General features: G+C 35.2%; 1 protein-coding gene and 1 pseudogene across 7 annotated transcripts; one reads left to right on the forward strand and one right to left on the reverse strand.

Moving 5' to 3' along the window:
• Positions 1-1,620: 1,620 nt before the first annotated feature.
• On the reverse strand, positions 1,621-7,196 carry LOC124849113 (uncharacterized). Of its 7 annotated transcripts, none has more exons than XR_015784359.1 (6): positions 6,964-7,189; positions 6,153-6,205; positions 5,977-6,073; positions 5,664-5,845; positions 4,224-5,433; positions 1,621-2,059 (listed from the first exon to the last, which is right to left on the reverse strand). XR_015784359.1 is itself a non-coding variant. In XM_088106877.1 (6 exons), exon 6 carries the CDS (start codon positions 3,618-3,620, stop codon positions 2,682-2,684), a length of 939 nt encoding a protein of 312 aa, XP_087963003.1. In that variant the 5' UTR covers positions 3,621-4,711; positions 5,360-5,433; positions 5,664-5,845; positions 5,977-6,073; positions 6,153-6,205; positions 6,964-7,196; the 3' UTR covers positions 2,073-2,681. The 7 variants fall into 7 exon arrangements, 6 of the variants coding, with proteins under 6 accessions (XP_087963003.1, XP_087963002.1, XP_087963001.1 ...); XM_088106877.1 differs by lacking the exon at positions 1,621-2,059 and having other exon boundaries at positions 2,073-4,711; positions 5,360-5,433; positions 6,964-7,196; XM_088106876.1 differs by lacking the exon at positions 1,621-2,059 and having other exon boundaries at positions 2,073-4,711; positions 5,353-5,433; positions 6,964-7,196.
• A 5,130-nt stretch (positions 7,197-12,326) lies between these two features.
• Positions 12,327-15,365, forward strand: LOC124849112 (G-type lectin S-receptor-like serine/threonine-protein kinase At5g35370 pseudogene; annotated as a pseudogene).
• Positions 15,366-24,296: the final 8,931 nt, after the last annotated feature.

Genomic DNA, 24,296 nt, shown 5'->3' on the forward strand with positions numbered 1-24,296 from the left:
TATATTTAGTTGCAATATGAATTTGTGAACATGTATATGAAAATTGTATTTTGATATGTTCTGATAAATTTGTAAAAAGAAAAGATTGAAAGCCAATGGAATGGTAAATTTGTTACGGTCTTCAAAATTCTTCAACGAATTTGTTGCAACTAATTTCCCATATCGATTGAAGACCTTTAATGTTCTTTTAGTTAATTAATTTATTATTTTTTACATTATTTCATTTATAATTTTTAAATCATAAAATGGTTTTATTTATAGTTATTTAATTATTTGTTTTATTTTTATAATTTATTTATAGTTAATTAATTAATTTTTTAATTTATTCATAATTAATTAAAATTGCTTTTGATATGTTTTTAAATGATAATATTAAATTATTCGTAATTAATTTTTTTTATAAATGTTAGGGATAGGTTGTTAACCATTTATAGAAATAAAATTTATTAAAATAATTTATTACAAATTTATGACTAAAATTGTTTTAAATAAAGAAAACGTTGAAGCCATGTGAAAAATTTGTTGCGATCTTCGACGAATTTTAAAATCTATCTCAACGAATTTTAAAATCTATTACAAATGGATTTCCATATCCGTTGAAGACCTTCAACATATTTATTTTAGTTAATTAATTATTTATTGTGTAATTATTTTTTTTATAGTTTTTATATTAAAAAATTATTTTATTTATAGTTAATTATTTATTTGCTTTATTTTTATAAATTATTTATAGTTAATTAACTTTTTCTTTATTTTTTTAATTTATTTATAGTTAATTAATTAATTGTTTTTGTTTTCTTTAATTATTTGTTAATTAATTTTTTTATATGTTTTTAAATGATAATATTAAATTATTTGTAATTAATTTTTAATAATTGTTAGAGATAGGTTAATATTTTATGGAATTAGAATTTATTCAAAAAATTTATATTTAAAGCAATAATTTGTAATTAAAATTGTTTTAAACAATTGTGTTCTTTTTTTTGGATATTTCTTAATGTATATAATTAAATGAATATTTTATTTAATTTTTAGATATGTTATCTAATAAGTAATTTTTTTTAAAATAAATTTGTTTGGTTTTAAGATAGGTTTGAAATTTCTATAACTTTTTTTCCATTAATATATTAATATCTTATATATATATATATATATATATATATATATATATATATATATATATATATATATATATATATAATATGTTCAATTTTGTAATAGTTTTTAATAAATATTGGTTTAGTTTTGTAGTAATTTTGTTTATTTATTGTGTTATTTAATTTTTTAATTATACCGTGGTGGATATAGTTGATGAAACAACGAGAAGACCCACAACTTTAGCTCGGAGAAGGCATGAAAGTTGTTATTGATGCTTATATAGATAACCCTATAGTTGAGGAGCACGCATATGAGGAGCCTGAGATGCACACATTTGAAGCGCATGTTGAGGAGGAGGAGCATCAGGATGTTCCTCGAATAGATAAGGAAGTTGGTGAATTTCTTGGAGGTTCACATACTTATTCCTTATTCGCGCACTATGTTCAACATATTACTTATGCAATTTAGCAGGGTTGGGTGACTACAAAACTTAAATTATAATTATTATTGCTTATTTTGAATAAAAAATATATTAAATAAATATTATTATGTAGGATCAAGGGAAGATTAAGTTGTTCTCTCACAGGAAAAAAAAACTTAGATAAATTAAGACCCTGCCATGATGGAATTCAACAAATTGTGTTGAATTCGACTTTAATGTCTCTCACGAACATTTCTTATGATTATGCCGATAAGGGTTTATTGTTCAGATTCATTGAGGGATGACATTTCGAGACAAGCAGTTTTCATCTCCTTGTGAATTAGATGTCTGTGACTCTTAATGATGTGTCGATGCTACTTCACCTCTTGGTCCTCGGACAGTTTTCTGAGACTTATTTCAAATGATGCCTTAATCTTGTTGTGTTGCAAGATAACATTATAAATAACATCCCAAAAAGAACAAATATCTCTCATTCTACTGTCCAAAAGTTTCTTCAAGCTCTAATGAGCAGACTCAACCCTAAAAGAAAAGCATCAACAATATCAAACAATATTTATCAAACACAACTAAGTAAAATCACTAACACATATCTATTTGTGGTTATGTTCCCTAAATGCATTACTTTATTCGTACAGGCCTTTACAAAGTATGTATTGCATGGAATAATGATTCACATATTCAAAGAATAAAGGCCATGAACTAGAGGCGTATTTAAGACGATTCACACAATCATTAAACATGGTCTGATCAACACAATTCATCACATTTTCCCATGCTTCTATCAACACATCTCAAGCCTCAATAGAATCAACTAGCATTTTGCTTTAACATATTTAAGGATTTGGAATCGATAAAACATCTGATATGACTCAAGGAATACATTTGCAATGACATTCACTAAAGTTGAGTCTCAGTCACTCACAATGACTTTAGGACCGTCCTTAGATGTCAAAAATAAACCTCTGTTTTTCCAAAGCCCAAATGAAATTATTTTGTCTTTTACTTGACAAGAATGCAAATGCGGTTGAGAAGGTTAACCCCGTAGATGTCATGCCGATAATCTCAAGCAACGAAAATCTATATTTGTTTGTTTTATAGGTCAAATCCATTAAGAATACAATATTAAATGTGTTTAACAATTTTATCGCATCAAGATGTATCCAAAAGTGATATGATCGGTGGCGCCTGAGTCAAGGACCCAAGGTCCAAGGGAGTGAAAGTGAGTCAGACCAACAAAAGGTGTACCTGTTTGTGCAACAGATGCAAATGTAGTGGAACTAGAGTGTTGACGATCCTCATACCATCTGAGAAATTCGTGAAAGATTGCAGGGTTTTCTATGGTATGAGATGAAGTAGGATGGTCTGTAGACGGTGATCGGGGAGGTGGATCAGAATTAGCCATTGCTACAAGTCGAGGAGGACGTCCATGAAGCACATAACATCTATCAATTTTGTGGCCTAACTTGCCACAATTGTCACATTTTGGACGTCCTTTACCTGACTTGTGAGACCGACTTCGATCATCACGTTGGGCAGCCATAGCTAAGGAATCATCAGTATGAGGAGATGTCTCAATGATTGGTTTGCTCGGTATACGCAAAAGTGCAGAACAAGTAGAAGTAAAGTTGGGTATGACATAAGAACCCAAAATGTGATCACGGACATGAGAGAAATCATCAAAGAGTCCGTATAATGCCAACAACATGAAGAACTTTGATCGTTGTTCCAGTTCTTCAGCAGGAATGGAAGTAGGAGGTAATAGCTCATTAAGAACTTTGATCGTTGATCGAAACATTTGTTTCAGTATGGAGTGAATGGTGGACTTTATAACAATACATAGCTTGGCATCAATTTTCATCCAGTGGGAAGTGTCATCTGTGGTAGCAGTAGTCACATTTTGAGTAAGGTTATCTACGTACCCCTGACTTTTCAACCAAAGTTTGATGTCGGACGCCCATGTTGCATAATTTGTGCCATCTAACTTGTCAATGGACAAGTGTACATTCACATAATTGGTATATATTGAGGGATCAGAAGATGAGCCACCAAGAGAGGTGTTTGTAGACGAGGAAGAAGCCATGGAGAAGGAGAAACCCTAAAAATCCAAAATGCTCCGATTGACGCAACGACCACAGATCCAGAAAGAGGGCGAGAAGGCGATCACGGCGGTTCTAATCGACGGCGGAATTTTCCGACGACGCACCGGCACGCACGGCGGGAAGCGGCGGTGCCGGCGACTGTTGCGGCGACGCGTGGAGGCGCGTGGGTGGTCCATTCGCCGCGATCTTTGCACCACAGTGGTCGCCCGACCGAGACGATTCTGATGGTATGGTCGTCAGTCGATTCTAGAACTCTGGCGACGGTAGCGACAGCGGCAGTGTGTGTCGAAGACCGTGGAGTTGGCTAGAACTAATCCTATACTCTAGATACCATGTGAGAAATAGAGAAGATTGGGAGAAATCTCCCTTGTGTATTTTGCATACATATAGGATAGTTTATTTATAATGTAAGATATAGGCCAAGATCCTTAATACAGAATGGGTTGAGCCCAATTAACATAAACACACATCTTAACATCTAACACTATGTTTCTCAATTAATCATATTTCATGCATAACTGAAGCCTTGAATTTATGGCTTTTCCTTTGGATCAGAAAATGACATGATAAGAATAAATTCAAACCTTAATGACTCCACGTTCTCCCATAAATGTTGCATCCACTTTATCCTTCAAGTAGTCAACCTTCTGTACAAAATACCAATTTGGAGCCTGAGGTTCAATGCTGAACTTCTTGCAGAATGGAACTCATTTCCTTGCAAACTCAGAAGTCTCAGAGAGTGCTTCAAATGTGAGTTTCTAAACCTGTAACAAAGACGTCTATATGAGTACAATTTATATATGATGTACTGACAAATATCTATTTTCTAAACCTGAATAGAGGAGTACGATTTTCCAGCTATGTTATGTTATCAGTGGTAGATAGTCGAATATGATGGAAGAGCAAAATTACACAATAGAACCACGCCAGGTTGGCTATGCCACTGCAATAGCAAGTCTCCCTTCAAGGGATCCTATAGAAAAATTAGATTCCAAAAACATTCTATATGTACCAACGGTCCTTATTTTCCCAAATCTAGTCCTGCAGCGCCAGCTCCAATGCTTCCAATTATCTAAAACAACCAATGCATGGGATATTATATGAAGAAAAACTGGAAAAGTAACATTGATCAACGATTAGAGATTACATATATGCAAGTAAATAATATTTATCTAATCCAACTTAAGGATATCCAATTGATTAAATCAACATAGCTTTATAACAATTTGAAACTTGTAAAAGTAAAAATGAACGACACACCCAAAAGTATAAATACAATTATATGTGGAACAACTGAAATTACAGCCTCAACATCAGCTTCCAAGTACACAAAAACATGAAATATTTAGCATCATTATTTCATCACAGCCGCTTCAGAGGAATAATCATGCCTGAAAAGTACACAAGTTAATATATGATGTGTCATAGAAATTATCACAAAGCAGAGTTTCACTTGAAAATGTAATTGTGTTTCTTCCCTCACTATTGCCTTTTGTTTTTCTGATAAATCACACCTAATACTACACTTGAAAAAGTAAACTTTATTACTGTTGATCAAATTAATGGCTTGATGTATGAGGTTCACTGTACTTTGGGGAACAGGGCAAGGTGAGTGTATGCAACCTTATTATCACAAGACGAAGAATCTGTGTCTAGAACCTTTAACTCCAACCCTTGGGGAGGAGAAATCAACCAAAACTAAAATAAAAATACCTCCTACCGCAATTTTGGTGAGAGTTGGTATAAGCCTGTCCCTGCCATTGCAATGTTTACACTAAACAGGTTCCAATTTTTCTGCAACACCGAAATAATTCTGATAAATTTTCTAGAGTATGCAAAAACTGCACTGTACACCCCCTTCCCACCTCCAAAAACAAACACTATTAGTATTTTCCATTTTTCTAATTGTTATCTTCAGCGGATTAGTATGATCAGTAAGCAAAAGTTCATAAAGTAACAATCATGCGATAAAATAGTACCTAGATGTTTAAAAGAATAACTTAAGTAAATGACTATTTGAATACCTGTGATAGGTGGAATGAGATGGACATGTTCTCCTTCAAATGATGCTTCAGAGGCAATGCTACGAACAATTGATTCTAAGGCTTCATATCGAGTTGTAAATAGAATAAATATGTAATTTGTGGTGCTCAGGACAGTTTGAAGAACGCATATAAATGCAAAAGGGTCTTTTAAGAAACCCATGCTGCAAGTAAATACAATAACTATTAGAAAAGTTCTGCAAAAGACTTCTATACCAGTCAAACACAAATTTCATAAGATGCAAAACAGATTGATTTCAACTCCAGAACATTAGAATGCATTGTAACATCATACCTGTCGATCAGAGAGGAACCAACAACATTAATTATAGTGCTAAACTCCTTGGAGAGCAACTTTGGCTTGTTCACACCTGCTTTTACGGCCTCGACCACTATAATTCATACATATTATAAGTTTCAATTTCTCATTGTAGCATTAGGAAAAAGGAAAAGAAAGATAGTGGAAATTACCTCTGAACAATAACCCAGGTGAGAGGGCACCAGAGACAGCAAACAACTTCCATCTGGAAAACACTTATGAGATCAGTAAATAATACCAGAAGGTAAACAGTTTTTGTGTTTGTATACGAATAATACATATAACAACATGTGAAAATTTTCAAAGAACAAAATAAACCATAAAATTTGGAGTATTTAGGGTTTATAATGAAAATGAAAATAAATAGCAAACAGAGTGTTTAGGCTTTACAATCCAAAACTCTTACCTTTTCAAGTGATAAAATACAAAAAAAAAAAAAAAAAAAAAAAAAACATACCTTACTCTGCAACCACAAAACATAAGAACCTCATAAAACCTTCAGAACTTCCAGATAAAATAAGAAATGAGAACCTCCGGATTTGAGCATATAAACAGTTGACAAAAATACTCCATTTCAGTAAGCACAGTACATAAAAACCAAGAAACCCCAAAGAACACGAAAATCATAGATGTCGACAAAAAAAAATCAGATCGAAGATACGAAAATAGAAAAGAAAGCCAACGAAGATACGAAAAACAAATCAGATCAAAGTAACATATCACATTATGACAACGGAGATACCAAGATATGAAAAGAACTTCTTCCAGAACGAAGAGACGAAAAAAATAACTTAGTGACCGAAAAAAAGTACAAGAAAAACCTAACCTTCAAGATTCAAGAAACAACACAAACAATACTTACCACACTATGACAGTGAAGACACCAAGATGCGGAAACAAATTCTTTCAGAACAGAGACGAAACAAAATACCTAACCTTCAACCTTTAGAAGAAGAACCTAACCTTTCAACGATAAAGCTTCAACACAAACAATATTATACGTACGCACCACCGAAGCTTATACAACAATCCATTCAACCTGTGCATTACGTCCATCCAGCACAGTGACAAGAAAATGTTAAAATTCAAAATAACACTATCAGAGTACCATGAAGCTGTCATAAGTTGAGAAAAAAATGGTAATTTCCTAAAACAATTCTGAGATGACAAAAACGCCCATTTTAGGACAACTTTCAAACAAAGAAGTTGGGCCAATACAGTAGTTTACTTAATGGTAATTTTTCTTAGATATAAACAAAAACTCGGACAAGCGTCGAATAAATAAGTTGGGTCAATATAATAATGGGTTAAATATGTTTTTAGTTCCTAAACTATTAGTCGTTTCTAGTTTTCGTCCCTTTTTCAAAGTAAGGTACAATTTGGTCTTCGTTCTTTTTGAAACGTTCGTTTTAATTCTCGAAAACTAAACACTGTTTAAAAATTTGATCCTCATTTAGCAACAAATGAGGACTAAAATCAAAATTTCGAGGAATAAAACGAACATCTCAGAAAGAATGAGAACCAAATTGTACCTTACTTTGAAAGAGTGACGAAAACCAGAAACAGCCATAGATTAGGGAGTAAAAACATATTTAACCCTATAATAATTTACCTAACCCTATAATAATTTACCTGGTAATTTTTCTTATATATAAATTGATATCAATAATAATGATAATAAATTTAAATTTTTAAAATATTAAAATATAGACTAATATTTATTTTAATTATTAGAGCGAGACAAATATTTTAAAATAAAAAAGTATGTTTAATTAATTATAAATAATCATATTTATAATAGACATCGCAGAAGGTTAACACATCCCCTACACATATTAGACTCTCAAATTCAAAAATTTAGTTTCGCAAATCAATCTTTTCTAAATGAATTTTTAATATTTTCTTAATAAATATAGATAACGACTCTTTATTTATTTATTTATTTATTAAATACCTGCCCCTAGGCTGAAAAGCTTAATATAGATATTTAATAAACACTTACACTTTTATTTTTGAATACTCTATCTAGAACCATACAAATTTGTAACACATTTTAATACAAATAGTATGTCATTATCATGTTCAACAAACGTCTTATAGTATTGTTGTTCACGCAGTTATTTGACATTAACTGTAGCCGCGTTAGTTGATTTAATTAGTTTGCATATCTCGTTTTCTTATATAATCACTTCTTTATTTTGAAAATTCTAAGTTTTCCAATAGCTGGAATGTTGAAGAAATATCTAATTATTAGTATGAAGTAAAAGAGGAGAAAGAAAAATATACATAAAATATGGTAGGAACTAAAATAATATGTGCAATCACTATTCTACTAAGAATTTTCTTTTATGACAATTAAAATATTTTTTTTATGTAATTATAAAATTGACATAAATTGATGACATAACATAATATATTTGATTTTTTTTATCTTAGTTAAAGAATCGACATAAAAAAAATACCTAAAGAAATTGTAATATATTTTTTTTCTTTTTATATTAGTTATGACTATATATAACTTAGTTTCTATGTTGCTTAAGACAATAACCCTAACCAATATACAAAATGTTTTATTTGTTTAAGTAATTTCTCTCCCACAATAACAATATACAATTTCCTCTCCTCCACGTATAACAAAGAAAACCCTCAAGTAAAATATTTTCAAATAAAATAATAAGATGATAAATTGTGAAAAATATTTAAGAATGAAGCTAATTGGATCCTAATACTTTTTATATTTCTTATCTTTTAATAGAAATAAATTGTTGAATAATTACGTATTCAACATATTTAAATTAATCAATAAAATTAGTTAATTAATTAAAGTTTTTTAGTTAATTCTATACCATTTCTCTATAGGAAAATCAATAACGTTATTGATATGATTATGTGCATGTGTTTATTATATAATATCCACACTCATAATTCTTGTATTGATATGGGCATTGTAAATTAAATATAAACAATTAAAATATATTTTATGTTATAATTAAATAATAGTGGAAAGTGTAATGAACTATAGCTTCTTATAAGCAACCTAGGCAACCTTGAATAAACTTCGACATAAAAAATGTAGATTAAATTGTATTAAGTATTAAATTTAGTAGTATTATCACTAACTTATTAAGAGACATAGTAGAGTAAGAAATTTACATGTCTAATGTCCAAAGTTCTTAGTTTTCTTGTTTAATGATAAAGAGAATCATGAAAGGTTGACAAGGAATAAAGCCTATCAACTTGTATTTTAATAACAATTATATTTTATATTAATGAATATTTGTTTAGTAAGAAAGTATCTACCTTAAATAAGTGAATATTACATGTAAGAAAGTTTAAAACATTACATAAGTTTTCAAGATGCCATCTATCATCCTACAGAGTGAAACATGAGTATTAACGCACTAGTACAGTAAAGGGAAACGACAGCGGTTATTTTCGCTGATAGGCACCGGTTCCTGAACCGAGGCATATTCGGGCGAGGTAAAAAGCAGTGGACTTTATTCGGGCGAGGTAAAAAGCGAGAGGAGGCGAGAGCCTGGGGAGGGAGGCGAGAGCCAGGGGAGGCGAGAGCGAGGGGAGGGGAGGCGAGGCCAGAGCCAGGGGAGGGAGGGAGGGAGGGAGAGCCAGGGGAGGCGAGAGTGCGGAGGGAGATTAGGTTAAGTTGGGGAAAATTTTGGGGAAAAAAAGAGAGGCTTATATGCCTCGGGTCTGAGCAGTAGAGGCTTATGCCTCGGTCCTTCCCACAAACCGGTGTCGTATAGTTCTTTCACCTCGGGTTCCTCTTAACCGCGTCAGAAACTGCGTCAGACACTAATATTTAGGCACCGGTTGTCTTTACAACCGAAGTAATATCTCTTTTTGGCATCGGTCTCGTCTGAACCGAGGCCTATAATGTCTCATTAATTACCAAACTGCCACCGTGTCTGAATAGACAGCGGTTTTGTATAAAAAGAGGTCTATTGTGCGAGTTTAAAAGTATATTTTGTACTACACAAAAATTAGTCCTACTAAGAAAGGATGATCGATATGTCTTATTGAGGTTTTATTGACAATTGATGGCTTTAATTTCAATACTATTGTAATTATCTTCATTACACAAAAAGGTTGAATGTTAACTCCAAAATTTTAATACAGAAATATATAATTTAATTAAATATAATATAAGATTTCTCATTCATCTAAATTATTGTAAGTCTTTTTTTTTTATTATTATTAAAACTCATGACATAACTATGTTTTTTTTTACATTTTAATTATGTTTGACACCCAAAAAAAATCATTTCCCATCACAAAATAAATATTATTAAAGAATAAATAAATAATTATTGAGCCAAACTAAACCTCTTATTAAGATTACATGACACACTTTTAAACCAAAACTATACATTACAAGTTGATATCTATTGTTAAAAAAACAATTCAAACTAATACTCTAAGGTAAAACAGAATATCATTTAAAATTTTCTCTATTTACCAAACTTGTATTAGTCAACTTATCTACGTAATGGTTTTCTTTTCTATAAATATGTGAAACTTTAAACTTTATATCTTTAAGAATTAGACACTTTCTCCATCCTTCTCTAAGAGTTTAATGAATTATATTTTGATTATAAAAAACGTTACACACCAAAGTTGAGTCAAATTTCACCAAAGACGTGAAAATTTTTCCTTCAAAATACACTCTATAGTATAAATAACTCCCATAAATTTTATAAAAAAAAAATTGAAAGCCCAAAAAGCAGAAAAACTACCAATCAATAAATATACCACCACAAGCAGCCAAACATGAACAACCATTTGCAACACAATCAATATTTACTTTCACAAATTCTCAAATTACTAAGATTAAAAGAGAAGGGTATAAGACCGAGTTAGAATATAAAAAAATTCAACACATTAAAATGTTATATTTAATACATGGATTTAGTTGAAGAAGTATAAATCATCCTTGCAAATTACGAGATCGACTGAATAACAAAGGACAGATTAAAAGGGTTTTGAAACTTGCATGATTATACATTTTTTCATATTATTCAAATTGCACAAATAATCACGACAAGCTTGTCAAACTGACTAGAGGACATATGATTGTTTCTCACTTCAATAAAAGAAATAAAATTCATAGGAGAGTCAATAACCAAATCAGCAAAACATTATCTTTAACTAATTCCAAACCGTTATTGGAGCAAAACATTGAAAGAAAATATGCAAAAGAGATTTTTTGTTATTAATTACTTTTCTTTTTACCACTTCTATAAATGTATACAAATTTTAGATGGTAAATCCACTTCATGATATAATCTACAAGGTATTAGTTTTTCATTAAAAATCATTATAATCATGATTATTAATTTATAAAAAAATTAGCCTAACTAAAAATAATATATTACACAACAATCAATAAAAAAAGTTTTAGAATGATTACTATGTTATGCATTATAGCATACTCCAAATTTTCTCATGTAGTTTGTTTGTGATTTTCAACATGCAACTAAAATAAAAAGTAAATATTATGTATTGTGTGTATGTTTTAGCTTTTTTGTAGATGTTGAATTGTTAAACACATCAATAATTAAATAAATTTATTATTTTTTACGCATTCTTATGGATTTCTTCTGGGTGAATCTATTTTTTGTTAATGAAATTTTATAATATATTATTGAAGTTTAATTGATAATTATAGTGGGAGTAACATTTTTGACATCTAGAGATATAACCCAAATCAAATAAATTTTTAAAAAATAAATAATATCGTTTCTCCAATCCAACAAATGAGAAAAGTAAACAACAAGAGATTATTAGAAGGATTCTGTTCGAAAATCGTTTTCTTCGAGAGGGAGGTACTTTCTCTCGTTTAATAGTTATCATCTCCAACTCCATCGTTTGCGTGAACACGCAATCTGGAATTGACCCATTTGGCATTTTCGTTTCACTGTCCCTTTTATCTGCGCTTGGAGGCCGTGCCACCCTTGACTTCATGATGCAGACAACTTGTGTATCATGTTTTCTCCTTTTCCAATCTCCCATACTAAGTCTTTAAAAAGAAAGAGGTTTACTCTTTCTTTTTTTTTTGTTAAATAAATAAAGTATACACTAACATATGAGTTGTGGAGGAATGTATGATGCATGCACTGCAATTATTTCTGATTATATTATATTAAATACTCACGTCATGCTTCCCCATAAGTCACTGTTTTTTAAAATTAGTCTGCTTTAATTAGACAACAATAATTTGAGGAGAAGAAGGTTTGTGGAAGGAGTGCTGATACAATATCATACAACGTGAGAAAGAAATGGCAATGACTCTTACGTTAAAAAAAGTTTCTGTTCCTTAAATTTTATCCCCGTGTCTTCTCTGCCTATTCATCTTAGAATAAATAATTGCCACCACACCTTCGCTTTCACTATGAATTGGAATTTGAAAGAGTTTATTAGTGAGGGCTGTAACAATTTTTCAATAGTCAACGCAGAAATGGGTAGCAGCAGCATACCAGAAAATAAAATTGAAACCACAAAAACTGACCAATTCCAACCTCTTTCCCTTCCTCAATTCCAATTTCCAAAGCCATTTCTTACTTGTCTCAGTTCTGCATTTCTTCAAATTACACCATGAAACCTATCTTAACTCTCTCTTGCATTTTGTTTTTCTGCACTACCATTTCGGCTCGCACTTTTTCATATATCACTCCAAATTTCTCTGCCTCATATCTTCATTTCATCGATGACTTTGGTACGTTCCTGGTGTCTCCCAATAACACGTTCAAGGCTGCTATATTCAACCCCGGTGGTCAGCAAACAAGTTTCTACCTGTGTGTCATTCACGATGCGTCCAAAACTATCATTTGGTCTGCTAACCGTGATGCCCCCATCTCAGATTCTGGAAAAATGCTTTTAACTGTCAAAGGGATCACAATTGTCGACTACGATGGGAACACCAAATGGTCAACGCCATCACTCAAATCACAAGCAAATAGGCTTGTGCTGACCGAGATGGGAAATCTCGTCTTACAGGATACGTCCAATGGTTCTCTCTGGGAGAGTTTCCAAAGCCCAACCGATACAATTGTTATTGGACAGCGTTTACCTGTCGGAGCGTCTTTGTCAAGTGCAGCATCGAATTCAAACTTGTCAACAGGAGATTTCAAGCTCACAATTTCTTCCTCTGATGCAGTGCTGCAATGGTATGGACAGACCTACTGGAAACTTTCAACTGATACAAAAGTTTTTAAGAATTCAAATAATATGGTGGAATACATGGCCGTAAACAATTCTGGGTTTTATCTATTTGGAGACGGTGGAACAGCTTTTCAACTGGGATTGCCACTGGCTAATTTTCGAATTGCCACGTTGGGTTCCTCTGGGAAGTTCACTATCAACAGCTTTTCTAACGCTATCTTGACGCAGGAGTTTGTGGGGCCAGGTGATGGTTGTCAAACTCCCTTGGCTTGCGGAAGAGCAGGGTTATGCACTAAGAGCACTGATTCCTCTTCACCTGTTTGTTCTTGTCCCCCTAACTTCCGCGTAGGCTCAGGTACTTCTGGTGGTTGTGTGCTGAGCAATGGATCCCATTCCCTGTCACTTGCTTGCGAAAATTCTTCAGTTGTTTCGTTTTCTAATATAGGGTATGTTCAATACTTTGGCACTTTTTACTCGGATCCGGTTATGTATAAAGGGGATTTATCTTCCTGTCAAAAATTTTGTTCCAATAACTGTTCCTGCTTGGGAATTTTGTATAAAAACACATCTGGTTCTTGCTACACGATTGAGAATGAGTTGGGGTCCATTCAGGCAAGTAATGGAGATAACAGAATGTTGGGGTTTATTAAAACTAACGTTGTTGAATCTAAAACTGGTACTAACGATGATAGTGGTAATAAGCAAAGTTCTCAAAATGGGGGATTTCCTGTGGCAGTAGCGGTGGTGTTACCTATTATTGGATTCATTATTTTGATGGCCATAATTTTCCTTGGGTGGAGAAGATTGATTCTTCTGTCAAAGATTAAAGAAGTGAAACTAGGGAAAAACTCACCTTCTTCAGGGGACTTGGATGCCTTCTACATTCCTGGATTACCTGCAAGGTTTGATTATGAAGAGCTTGAGGAAGCCACAGAAAACTTCAAGACTCTTATTGGGTCAGGTGGGTTTGGAACTGTGTACAAGGGTGTGCTTCCTGACAAATCTGCTGTAGCAGTAAAGAAAATAGTGAACATAGGCATTCAAGGGAAGAAAGATTTCTGCACTGAGATCGCTGTCATTGGAAACATCCACCACGTGAACTTGGTCAAACTGAAAGGCTTTTGTGCTCAAGGGAGACACCGGATGTTGGTTTATGAGTACATGAACCGTGGATCCCTAGACCGAAACCTCTTCGGTGGTGGACCCGTGTTAGAATGGCAAGAGAGGTTTGATGTGGCGCTTGGAACAGCGCGTGGACTTGCTTACCTTCACAGTGGCTGTGAGCAGAAGGTTATCCATTGTGACATCAAACCCGAGAACATTCTCTTGCAAGATCAGTTTCAGGCTAAGATATCTGATTTTGGACTCTCCAAACTCCTCAGCCCCGAACAGTCCGGTCTGTTCACAACAATGAGAGGCACACGTGGTTATCTTGCTCCAGAGTGGCTCACCAACTCTGCCATTACAGAGAAAACTGACGTGTATAGCTTTGGAATGGTGCTTCTTGAACTCGTCAGTGGAAGAAAGAACTGTTATTTCAGGTCAAGAAGCCATAGCATGGATGAAAGCAACAGTGGTGGAGGCCATTCCTCGACATCATCAACAACTGGGTTGGTTTATTTTCCTCTATTTGCATTGGAGATGCATGAACAGAAGAGTTACCTGGAGTTGGCTGATCCAAGACTAGAAGGACGTGTGACATATGAAGAACTGGAGAAAGTGATTCGCATTGCCTTATGTTGCGTTCATGAAGAACCTGTACTGAGGCCAAACATGGTGACTGTTGTTGGCATGTTGGAAGGTGGGACTCCATTGCCATATCCGAGGATAGAATCTTTGAACTTCCTGCGCTTTTATGGGCGAAGGTTTACTGAGGCTTCCACAATAGCGGAAGAAAATGAGTATGGTTCTTTGATGCATCAAGAAGCACGTAGATCTACAAGCATACCAAGTGATTCACCGTCCCATGGTTTTTCTTACATGTCTTCACAAAATATCTCAGGGCCGAGATAGGGAATCCTGTTTATGTTTGCTGGTTTTCGAGCGTAACACAAATTGTAGTATAATATGTCATTAGCGTGTTATTATGTAGATTATCTATTTAATTCTCTCACTTGTAATCTCATTTGGTTATTATAATAACTATTTGTAAAGGATTAAAAATTAAATTCAGAAGGATATTAAGTGCTTACGCGGTCAAACTAATATTCATGGAAAGTGAATCAGTGGATCATTTCTTATATTCATTCAATTAATCATTAAATTACAAAACATGAATTATTTTAAAATAACTTAAGACTTGTGATTTCAAAGACTTCTACACTTTGTCCAGGGATTTAACAGAAATTCTCCATATTTGGTCAGAGCAACGATACCCTTGAGATTTTTCGTCTGTAAATCTAGGCACAAAAGGTAAATTGATGAAATAAAGTGCATGAAAAGATACTAGTACATCTCATGAAATCTATCTTTATTCAAGGAATGATATTCGTAAGTTATTTTTATCAAATGTATGCACCCAACATATGTTTGGGTTAATTAAGTTGTTTTAGAAAAATTATCAAATTCGATTATATAGAAAATAAAGATGATATCTTGACAAAAAAAATTTCTAAAAACAAGCAAATGATAATATCTTTTTGACGATAAAATATTGAATTGAGATTAATTATTGTTTTTCAAATAACAATAATTATTTACTATGTGTTCTGGTCCAGAGAAGGATTCTAAATCAGAGAATAAATAAATAGTAAATAATTTGATTCAAAGTAGCACTTTAAGCCAGAAAATTTTGTCAAATCGAGTTTTGAATTTGCTTTTCTATTTATTAAGCTAAAAATAATGTATCTCTGATATAAAAAGGTTATAAAAAAATGGTTTAATCCTTTTCGACATCCCTATTTGTGTAGCAATGTTTCATATGGGTCCTCGTATTTATTTTTATCTCAATTAGGTCCCTATTTTTGTAAAATTGAGTCAATTGGAACATTGCCGTTAATTTCAATAGACGGCGTTAAATTTATTGAGTCGTGGCACGCTGACGAAGCACATTTTAATGACGTGGATCAAATTCATCTGCACCCACTGAAACCTCTACCACATCATCACCATCTTCCACCCACTGAAACCCTAGTCTCCTTACCATCTTCTCCCTAGCATCGTCGGCAACATCACCGCCGCACAACCCCGGACCACCGTCAACCTTCAAACAGTGCCACCAGCCTCCATCAAAATCGCGAGAACAGCCACCCAGAATCGCGATCCTCATCGCGTCTCTCTTCGCGAGTTCGGCAATCTCGAACCACCATCATCTTCGCCACAGCACCACTGCAAACAACATCGTGCCACCGCACCGCCAGCCACAAGTCATCATCACCGTGCCACCATTCATTTTCCCAATCATCATCTTAGACCTGCATATCCAAAAACCCAATCCGATCTGAAAAATCCTTCGAACCCTAAACGCCGAAATCAAACTCCAAGCCAGAATCCCAATTCATTTCGCCACTTTGTTCCTTCACCTCTTTCCCTCTCAACACCTGCAACTCCTTCACCACCATCTCCTGGAACTCCTTCGCCTCCATCACCTGGGACACCTTTACCTGTAACTCCTTCGCCACCATCTCCTGGGTCACCCTCACCTATAACTCCTTCGCCTCCATCACCTGGGACACCTTCACCCGTAAATCCTTCACCGTTACCTTCACCTACAACACCTTCGCCTCCTTCACCTGCCGCACCTTCCCCATTACCTTCACCTACGACACCTTCACCACTACCTACACCTCCTTCGGAACCACCGGTGGTGGGACATTCCCCTCCACCCCGGCTAGTGGCACCTTCTCCACTACCACCAATTCACACTCCTCCTTCATCGGTGTATTTGCCACCACAACATTCTTCCCCTGCTCCACCTGGCTACTCTTCACAACCTCCTCCACCTTCGCAATTGTCGCCTCCATCATACACTCCGCCTTCTCCAATGACACCTTTTCCTACTCCAACGCCACCAAATGGTGTCCACTCTCCACCGCCACCGGCTCCTACATTCTCGACACCACCACCTTCACATAATTATGGCTCATCGCCACCTCCTACACCTCATCACTCACCATTGCCTCATCCTTACCCTTATTTATCAGCCCCACCACCTCCTTATCCTGTTCGTGTCCCACCTCCACCACCACCTTGTACAGAACTTCTTCCACCCCCTCCGCAATCAACACCTTCTCCCACACCTTACCTCCCACCACCATCCCCATCTCACCCACCTTATCACCCGCCACCATCCCCTTCTCCCTCTCCAACTCCACCGGTTCAATACAGTTCGCCTCCCCCGCCGCCTCCTCCACCGGCAGTTTCTCTACCGCCACCTGTTGTATACCAAAACCCACCACCTGCCCCTGTATATGAAGGGCCATTGCCACCCATAGTGGGACTCCCATACGCATCGCCTCCGCCTCCACCCTTTTATTGATTCTTTTGAGGACTTTTTCCCTCGTCGGGCAACAAGAGTCACGCTTGGAATCGAAGATGGTAAGGAGACTAGGGTTTCAGTGGGTGGTGGAAGATGGTGATGATGTGGTAGAGGTTTCAGTGAGTGCAGATGAATTTGATCCACGTCATTAAAATCTGCTTCGTCAGCGTGCCACGACTCAATAAATTTAACGCCGTCTATTGAAATTAACGGCAAGGTTCCAATTGACTCAATTTTACAAAAATAGGAACCTAATTGAGATAAAAATAAATACGAGGACCCATCTGAGACATTGCTACACAAATAGGGATGTCGAAAAGGATCAAACCTAAAAAAATATAAGCATCTTTATCTTTTACTAAAATCTCTCTCAGATGATAGGATGTCTTGATTAAATCAAAGGAAAATGATACTTAGACAACAAATTTTGACAACATTTCGACACAGCACACGTGTCAGCGTTTGAGCGGCCCACGTTTTGGTTGGAAAAAGCTGCTGCGTTCTGAGAAAGTCTGATGAAACCTGCTTCAACGCTGACGTGGCGAGGACGGGCACGGGCACGGGCAGATTGGGGTGTGCGTTTCAAAAATTAAAATGACGTGGCAATGACAGAATTGGGGGCAGATTCAAATTTTAGGGTTGTTTCGAAAATTTGAGATTCAAATATTTTGAGAGAGAGAGAAAACGGAGAACATTTGATGGAGCACCTTCTTTCCTTCTTTCCTTCTTTCCTTCGAACCAGCCACCACAGCTCTCGCCGGATACGCGCCGCCCGTAGACGTTGCCGTTTTCGCTCCATCCAGTGCCGCCGGTGTCCGTCGTCTTCCACCCAGCCACGCAGTTCCGTTTGCGGGTCGCCGCAGCGCCAGTGTTGGCAGACGAACCGAAGACGGCATCGTCTTCCCTCCGGCCCAGCCAACCAAGTTTGCGTTTTGAGTATCGATTCCTCCCACCCGCTTCCTTCCCTGTGCCGGACCCTTGCGGTGGCCGCCGGACTGCCGTCGGAGTGTCGCCGGACCAAAAATAGTCCCACTTGGTCCCTTCCCTTCCCTTGATGATATTTTATGGACTTGCAAATCTCTTTTGCCAGTAAACCAACTTCCTTAGATTGTACTGATTCATTGGATGGTAGAAATACATAAATTTGTTGCAATATATGCTGTCTTTTTGGACGAATTTCTCATAAACTATGCTTAGAATATATGTTCATTAGATTTGATAGAGTATTGAGATCAAGTTCTTTAATTGCTTGAATAGACCCAAAACTATTTTTGTCGTTCTTGGATTTATTTTGTTAATTTGAGTTGACAAATCATGATACAATGATAATTTTGTTTCGGTTCTTACATGTTTTAATCACATCTATTGGTTTGAAATTCCACAGGAGACTATTGGATGACTGTTGATAATGGAATCATTAGGTAGGCAGACATAATTGGAGGGTTGGTGGAGTGGGAAACATTAGTGGAAGTTTGTTAAGTGGGAATCATTAGTGAAGTTAACTGTTTAAGCTGCTTTTACCGTTCGACTTTATTGTGCTCATTTCTGATTTACTGCCTTAACCGATCGGCCTTGTTATAAGAACCGTGCAGTTAGGACGCTCGGTATTTAGCGTTCGCTCAAATGCATTTTCGGAGACCGCTCGGTCTCAATGTTATTACAGCTCGGTTTTTACTTCTGTGCAATTTATACTTCAACCTTTCGTTCTGTGCTTTGGACCGTTCGGTCTTTTATATCACCTTCGGTTTTAACATTGGTTAGAACCGTTCGGTTTTCTGCTTTCAGCTTTTAATTTTCATAATTTTGTCAATTGTTTTTAACTTTCAACTTTTAATTAATTTAATTTTCCTTGCAAAACAATCAAAAAAAAAACCCCCCTTTTTTTCGTGTGTCATCTATGACTGAACCGCAATACTTCCTAGTCTATACTGCATTAATTCAAATCATCAATAACTCGTTAAATGGATTTAGAATCTTAAACAAAAGATGAACATTGGGGCACCTATTGCTGCACCAAATTCAATAAACTGGCCGTAAAAGGTTATCATATGACGCTACAAAGGCGTACATTAACATAATTACAATTTGCTTCTTAGGAGGACCACGAAAGTCACTATTGACTCGGTGTTCAAGAATCCATATAACAATTCCAATCACAAAAAAATGAGACAGTCGTAGCACACCACATCTGCTGTAAATGGTTGATAGGACGAGCGTCCTCTGCGCGCTGGACGAGCCTTCACTGAGCGCTGGCCGAGCGTCCTCTGCGCTGCGCGCTGGACGAGCGTCCTGGCTTGCTGTTCGATGGGCGTTCATTTTATGTGTTAGTGAACGTTCGTTGTCTACGATCTTATTCTCAGTTGAACGTTCGGTCTTTACAAGGCGTTCGTCATAACAGTATATAATAGGTTTTAAAACGGTTTGCTGTTTTAAAATAGTCCTAATCATTTCTCTTCCTCTACCGCTCGTCCTAATCACTTCCCCTCATCTACCGCTCGTCCTAATCATTTCTCTTCCTCTACCGCTCGTCCTAATCACTTCCCCTCATCTACCGCTCGTCCTAATCACTTCCCCTCATCTACCGCTCGTCCTAATCACTTCCCCTCATCTACCGCTCGTCCTAATCACTTCCCCTCGTCTACTGCTCGTCCTAATCACTTCCCATCATCTATCGCTCGTCCTAGTCACTGTCCCTCATCTACCGCTCGTCCTAATCACTTCCCCTCGTCTACCACTCGTCCTAATCACTTTCCCTCATCTACCGCTCGTCCTAATCCCTTCCCCTCATGTACCGGTCGTCCTGATCACTCCCTCTCTCGTCTTGATCGCTCCCCTCGTTTAGGGCCCCAGTAATGATTCCCACGATCTTCACTAATGATTCCCACGATCTTCACTAATGATTCCCACTTAACAAACTTCCACTAAAGTTTCCCACTCCACCAACCCTCCAATTATGTCTGCCTACCTAATGATTCCATTATCAACAGTCATCCAATAGTCTCCTGTGGAATTTCAAACCAATAGATGTGATTAAAACATGTAAGAACCGAAACAAAATTATCATTGTATCATGATTTGTCAACTCAAATTAACAAAATAAATCCAAGAACGACAAAAATAGTTTTGGGTCTATTCAAGCAATTAAAGAACTTGATCTCAATACTCTATCAAATCTAATGAACATATATTCTAAGCATAGTTTATGAGAAATTCGTCCAAAAAGACAGCATATATTGCAACAAATTTATGTATTTCTACCATCCAATGAATCAGTACAATCTAAGGAAGTTGGTTTACTGGCAAAAGAGATTTGCAAGTCCATAAAATATCATCAAGGGAAGGGAAGGGACCAAGTGGGACTATTTTTGGTCCGGCGACACTCCGACGGCAGTCCGGCGGCCACCGCAAGGGTCCGGCACAGGGAAGGAAGCGGGTGGGAGGAATCGATACTCAAAACGCAAACTTGGTTGGCTGGGCCGGAGGGAAGACGATGCCGTCTTCGGTTCGTCTGCCAACACTGGCGCTGCGGCGACCCGCAAACGGAACTGCGTGGCTGGGTGGAAGACGACGGACACCGGCGGCACTGGATGGAGCGAAAACGGCAACGTCTACGGGCGGCGCGTATCCGGCGAGAGCTGTGGTGGCTGGTTCGAAGGAAAGAAGGAAAGAAGGAAAGAAGGTGCTCCATCAAATGTTCTCCGTTTTCTCTCTCTCTCAAAATATTTGAATCTCAAATTTTCGAAACAACCCTAAAATTTGAATCTGCCCCCAATTCTGTCATTGCCACGTCATTTTAATTTTTGAAACGCACTCCCCCAATCTGCCCGTGCCCGTCCTCGCCACGTCAGCGTTCAAGCAGGTTTCATCAGAAATGCTCAGATTGCAGCAGCTTTTTCCAACCAAAACGTGGGCCTCTCACACGCTGACACGTGTGCTGTGTCGAAATGTTGTCAAATTTTGTTGTTCGACTATCATTTTCCTAAATCAAAACCTCTTATAAGATTTGGGTCTAAAGACTTTGTTGCATTTTCAATTTTTCCAACAGGTCCCTAGCTGATATCGTATATATTTAAATCAACATTTGAATATTTTATTCATCTTCAGGATCAAAATCAAGTACTCGAGAATCTTCGAGTGATCAATACGCAAATCGCAAATGATGATATACATGTGTAAGGATGTGAACATACTTATTACTTAAATTAGGATTCACGAAGGAAAATATATGAATTGTCACGTATAAATAAATTCCTTACAATAAGAAGAAATTATACTTTCACATTCAAATTTTCTAAAATAATTATTCAACATATTTTCTAATAATAACGTATTATATTTAGATAATGTAAAAAAGAAAGATTATATAAATGTGTGTCAAAGAGATATTATATATACATAATAAGAATATGATATAAATTAGGAATAGTAATTATGCACAACATAATTTTAATAACCTAATTACAACTATTTGATTAGTTTAATTACAAAAAAATAAATTTTAATTGATTTAATTTTAAAAAAATAATTTGGATTTTATCGCATCCCAATAGTCTAAGTGGGAGGTTTACGAATCTATTGAAATGTAGGATAAGGATAATGAGGGAGAGTTCAAATCCAAGGATTCCAAAGAATAGAATGAGGTAACTACTATGTGGAGAAAGAGCTACAAAAAAAGAAGTAAACGAACCAAAATAATCATTTGAGGAGGATCCACTACGTTAATTACATCCACTGGAACAACCTTGATTGTTGCAGTTGTGATCAGATCCAGAATGATTGTTTTAGTCACAATTAGAGCATTGTTGTGAGGAGTGATCAAGGTCCCAAATGAGATTGAAGTGTGCTTGGTAGTGTGAGAAGCAATGGTTTGCATCTTCACCAAACTATATTCCTTAAGAGTCAGCACAAAATAAGCTTACACAACGAAAGGGCTTAGACAAAAAAAGATACTAGTTGTAGTATCAGATGATGACAGCTGATAAGAGCATCAACATTCATGAACTGATAAGATATTTGTTTTAGTCAGTGACAATATGCAAAAACATTCAAAAAGTTATTCATGCAAATAGAAGATAAATCCTGCTCGAGAGCAACAATACATGAATTCTGGTTGTCTTGAAAAATGGCAACTAAGCGCTTCCAAGTAGCCATAGTCGTGGAGCCTTTCTCCATGACAATGGAAAGGAGATCAAAAGATATGGTAGAGTAGATCCACTAAAGTATAGTAGAATCAAGAGTGGTCCATTGTTCATGATTATTAGCATCGGTTGGAGCCAAATGTTCCTTCTTAGGTTATGCCACGATATAGTGAAGAACTCTAGTAGTCTAAGCCTGAGTTTCAAAAAGTTCAACCCACATAGCATAATAGTCCTTTTCCATGTATAACATAAATTACTTGTTATTGTTTATATTAGTGATAGTGAATGCTAGCTGAAATTCAAGTTTACCTAAGGAGGAGAAGCAAAAATCAGAGATGGTTAAAGACATGATGTCAATTGTGAGACACAAATGTATGAAAGAAAGAAGAGGCGACGACTAGGCTGACAAATGGCGGCATGTAGTTGCTGGGCCCTAGGGATAATAAGCGAGCGAGAAGGGAAAGGTGACTTACGGTTGTGGAAAGAGGAGGGACAACATGCGAGTTGGAAAAGGAAAGAAATAACCATGTTAAAGCAGGTTGTTGGTGGAAGGAAGGCGTGACAATAATTGAGAGCAACAACATAAGAAAGAACCTTGAATCATGAGACGATGCAAAAAAAAAAAAAACACACGACATCAAAAATAAAAAGGTGATGTCTCATAATACCATGATGTAAGAAAGAAATATGAATTGAATGTGTGTCACACTTTATATTTATATATATATATATATATATATATATTAAAATAATTAATACTTTTATTCACTTTTATTTTAAAATAATATTAATTTTCTTTATTTGAAATTGAAATAAATAAATTAAATATTAATTTGCTATTAATAATTTTGATTTTGTTTTCTTGTAAAATAATATTAATAAAATAAATTAATTTTATAAAAAATTTAATTATATTTAAAATTCGTGTAATTTTATATAATATTGTTGATAAAATATTAAACATTATTTCTTATTTTATAAATTAATTCCTTCATAATTAACTATATTTCTATTTTAATCTATCCCAATTTTATTAAAATTAAATCAAAGTTTCTTTTGTAATTTATTATACTACTTAATTAATTTATTTTTCTTTATCATATCAATTAAATTTAACATAACTTTTCGCTTATTTTTCTTTAATTAAAACAATCTCACCTTTCATTTCAATTTTTTTTCTTTCTCTTTTCAACTGCTTTTAATTTAACACATGTTCACCTTTATTTAATACATGATTCTCATTCTTCCATTGCTAATAACAATATCAAATGAGCATACTAGTGACAATCGGTGTCCTAAATAAATAAATAATATATATATATATATATATATATATATATATATATATATATATATAATGTTTTACATGAGGACACTATCCATAAGAAATATGAAGACAAATAAAAATTTATCCATTTTTCAGACATAAAACAAAATAGTTTTGATGATAACAAAATATTAAATTTAATTAAATCTCAATGTTAGTAATAAATTGTGAATAATTT

This window comes from Vigna umbellata, chromosome 2, assembly GCF_029865625.1.
Source record: "Vigna umbellata cultivar VRB3 chromosome 2, Vumbellata_1.0, whole genome shotgun sequence".
Taxonomy (NCBI): Eukaryota; Viridiplantae; Streptophyta; class Magnoliopsida; order Fabales; family Fabaceae; genus Vigna; species Vigna umbellata.